This window comes from Fukomys damarensis, unplaced genomic scaffold (assembly GCF_012274545.1).
Source record: "Fukomys damarensis isolate Sample0158 unplaced genomic scaffold, DMR_v1.0_HiC HiC_scaffold_19, whole genome shotgun sequence".
NCBI classification, from domain to species: Eukaryota; Metazoa; Chordata; class Mammalia; order Rodentia; family Bathyergidae; genus Fukomys; species Fukomys damarensis.
This window is the reverse complement of record NW_022900931.1, coordinates 67,546,136-67,549,559: the sequence shown is the minus strand read 5'-3', so window position 1 is coordinate 67,549,559 and position 3,424 is coordinate 67,546,136. Positions and strand designations below refer to the sequence as shown.

The following is a 3,424-nucleotide window of genomic DNA, read 5'->3' as shown; positions in this document are numbered from 1 at the left end:
TGGCAAGGCGCAGGGCCGGGTGAGGTGGGCGGGGCGGGGAACGCCTGGGCCGGATTAACCACCCCCCCAGGCCGATTCCCTATCAACAGTTTATTTCTTGAGCACCTTTGGGCCAGGAGCTGAGTCCGTGATCTGGGCAAACTGTTAAGGCCTCTCTGTGCCTCACTTTCCTTGTCCGTACAATGGGGCTAAGCACAGACCCCACCTACTGGGTTGTAAGGATGACTCGCTGAGTTGATCCATGCAGAGTCCTGACACACACGGAGAGCTCAAACACGAAATACTGGTGGTGCCGTCAGTCGGCCAGCAAGCGTCATGTGCAAAGGCCCTGCAGTGGCCTGTACCAGATGGCCGCGGAGGGTATGGAGGGGGTGAGGGTGCAGGCAGGGCGGGGTTTCCTGTGATGCCAGGAGCTCTGAGCTCGGGAGGGCACTGTGTGATGACTACAGGGCAGAGGGCAGCCGGGCAGGGGCTGCTGCGGTGCGAGGCAGAAAAGAGCTGGCAGCGCGCAGAGGTGCCGAGAAGTGTGGCCCAGACAGGGTGCATCCTGGAGGCCGAATCGGCAGCACTGCCCAGGGCATAGGAAAAAGAAAATCGAGAGGGTCTGGTGGTCCCAAGGCTTCAGGGGAAGGGGGGGCACCTCGCCTGCCGCGAGGGAGGCAGCGTTGGAACATTAGAGGGGCCTCGGAAAGGGTGGGGTCCAGGTGATCTGGGCAGGGGCGGGGCCCGCAGTGTGGCCTTGGCAGTGGCATGGGAAAGGCAGGGAGCAAGCCGTGCTGACAGCCTCCCAACCAAGAGGACAAGAGCCCCACGCCTGCCCGGCTGCTGATCATCCACGCCCTGCCACCCTCAGGGCTCTGGTGGACATTCTGCGGCACCAGGGGGGCCCTGGGACCCGCCCGGACCGAGCCCGAAGCAGCTCCCTGACCCCGGGTATCGGTGGTTCCGACAGCATGGGCCCCAGGACGCCGAAGAACCTCTACAACACCATGAAGCCGTCCAACCTCGGTGAGTGGCAGTCTTTCCGGGCACGCCCCTCCGACTGTGGCCCCGCCCTCCGAGACACACTCCCTCTGCTGCTCCGCCCCATTTCAAAATACGCCCCTTGGCCTGTGGGCCCCCGCCCACCCCCGACACGCCCTCTGTGACTCCGCCCCTAGGCACGCCCATGTGTGACCCCCCCCCCCGCGCGCCCGTCCTTTAGAGCTGTGGCCCCACCCGCCCACCTTCAGCCTCTGAGCCTGTTACCAGGTTCTCACCCAACTGGCTTGGCCCCTTGGCCCCTGGGCCCGGACCTGGGACTTGTACCAGCACAGCAGGGGAGAAGTCCGCTGGCCCCAGGGGAGGGGCAGAAAGGGCTTCATCTGGTTCTAAGGGAGGCGGGTTTCCCCGGAAGTAGTGCTTGAACAAGGGGCTGGGGGTAAGGGGAGCTCTGGGAGGACTTGGGACCTGAGGTGGGGAGAGGGTGGACTCTCGAAGCCTCAGACTGGGGGCAGTGGGGAGCCACGGAGGAGTTCAGCACATGGTCAGCAGTGGGGGGAGGACATCTCTGAAGCCTTGTGGAGGGACAGATAAGGGAGAGTGGGCCAAGAGGAGGCTGGGGTGTTGGTGCAGGCAAGTCAGAGAACACAGAGCTGGTGCTGATGGAGATGAGGAGCCATGGGAGCTAGATCTTGAAGGATAAGCAGTCCCTCATGTAGAGGAGACCAAGGGGCTCAGGGAGATGCAGCTTAGCAGCAAGTGCAAAGGCCCCGGGGCAGCACGGAGTGGGCTGGGGCAGCTTCAGAGAAAGAATAGCTGGAGAAAGGGATGGGAGATGGGGATGCAGTGAACAGCCAGGCCAGACACCATCCCCAGGTTCCAGTTTGTCCCCGGGGTGATGATGAGCATAGGGCATTGGGAATAATACGCATGGAGCCGACCGTGGACATGGGCTGGCCAGATGCCACAGGCTGACCTGATGACCACGAGGGTGAGCAGATACTCAGAGGTCGGGAGGGCCCAAGGAGTGGAGGCCGGGTGCTTCCCTCTCTCCCAGCCGTGAGCTTCTGCCCATAGTCTCCACCTGTTTCCCATGTGCCCAGTGGCAAGGTGTCACCCGGAAGCCTGACCTAGGCTCTGGTGTGAGCTGGCGCGGGCTGGGGTCCTGTGGACAGATCAGGGCAGGTGGTGGCGACACTGCCTCTCTTCTCGGTCCCCTCAGATGACCTGCCCCTCGGCATCAGCAGCCCCAAGCACCACGCTGCCACTTGGGGTACACAGAGGGCTGCCTGGTGGGGCTCCTCCTGCTGAGGCCGGGCAGTGCCAGTGCCTCCAGGAGCCCAGCAGTGGTCTCCCTCCACCCAGGATGGGGGAGATGGGGTGCACCCCACATCCAGGGTACAGACAGGGGGTGTGGGCAGGTGCCAGCTCCCCATGCGGTGGGTGTTTTTCTCTCCTTGGGTTCGGGGAACTCTGAACTGCTGTAGTGAAGAGGGGCTGCAGCCACAGATTTGCAGTCCTCCAGGCCTTGCCCTGGACCCCTGGTCCGAGGGAGGAGACTGGACCAGGACCCTGAGGCCAAGGGAGGAGGCTGGGCCTGGACCCCGGGTCCGAGGGGGGAGGCTGGGCTGACCTGGTCCTTCTGCTGCAGACTGGCGCCCGGTGCCCCCACCCAGTCCCCCACTGCACTACTCCACGCTGTCCTGCTCACGGTCCTTCCACAACCTGTCACACCTGCCCCCCTCCTACGAGGCGGCCATGAAGTCGGAGCTGAACCGGTACTCCTCCCTCAAGAGGCTGGGTGAGTCCACCAGGGGGCAGCCCCCGGGGCAGATCAGGCTGGGTGGGTCAGGCCCAAGGGCAGTGTCTAGCTCTATCCAGAGGCCCAAAAGCTGTCATCTGAAGCCCGGTGTGGTGGTGCACGCCTGTGATCCCAGCACCTGGGAGGCTGAGGCAGCAAGTGTGAGTTCGACGCCAGCCTGGGCTATCAAGAGAGACCCACTCTCAAAGCTCCCAGGCCTGGCTCCCAGTTTTGATCACAGCCATTCCTGAACCAGCTGCTGGCAGTGACGGCTTTCACACACTTTAATCTGGGAGCTCAGGAGAAAATGAGCATTTGAAGCCCACATAAGTGCACATATTAATTACAGAAAAGTTTGAAGCTTTTATTAGTGGACATTTTCAAATATTTGCAAAAGCAGAGAAAATTAAACATAAGTTCCTTCACCTGCTTTAGCACTGCGCTTACAAACGACCCCAGGTACCATGTCCTTTCACCCTCCAGCACTTCGCTCTCACGGCCTGAGGTCTGAAGCCGTCTCCTCCCCTTACCCCGCCGACTGAGGGCGCTGTTTCTTGGAGAAGGGGGAGGAGAGGGGAGGAGGGAGGCTCCGGGCCCAGGCCTGGGGTGCAGCGCGGCTCGGCCGCCCGCGACCTCGCGCCC

At 62.7% G+C, this 3,424-nt stretch overlaps 1 protein-coding gene across 2 annotated transcripts; it reads left to right on the top strand.

The window, feature by feature from the left end:
• The first annotated feature begins 54 nt into the window (after nucleotides 1–54).
• Shisa7 (shisa family member 7) lies at nucleotides 55–3,418 on the top strand. 2 transcript variants are annotated; one of them, XM_010616906.2, is made up of 3 exons: nucleotides 58–1,008; nucleotides 2,633–2,782; nucleotides 3,266–3,418. In XM_010616906.2, the coding sequence occupies exons 1-3, from the start codon at nucleotides 954–956 to the stop codon at nucleotides 3,322–3,324; spliced, it is 264 nt and encodes an 87-aa protein (XP_010615208.1). In that variant the 5' UTR covers nucleotides 58–953; the 3' UTR covers nucleotides 3,325–3,418. The 2 variants fall into 2 exon arrangements, with proteins under 2 accessions (XP_010615207.1, XP_010615208.1); XM_010616905.1 differs by having other exon boundaries at nucleotides 55–1,008; nucleotides 2,633–3,418.
• The last annotated feature ends 6 nt before the right edge of the window (nucleotides 3,419–3,424 follow it).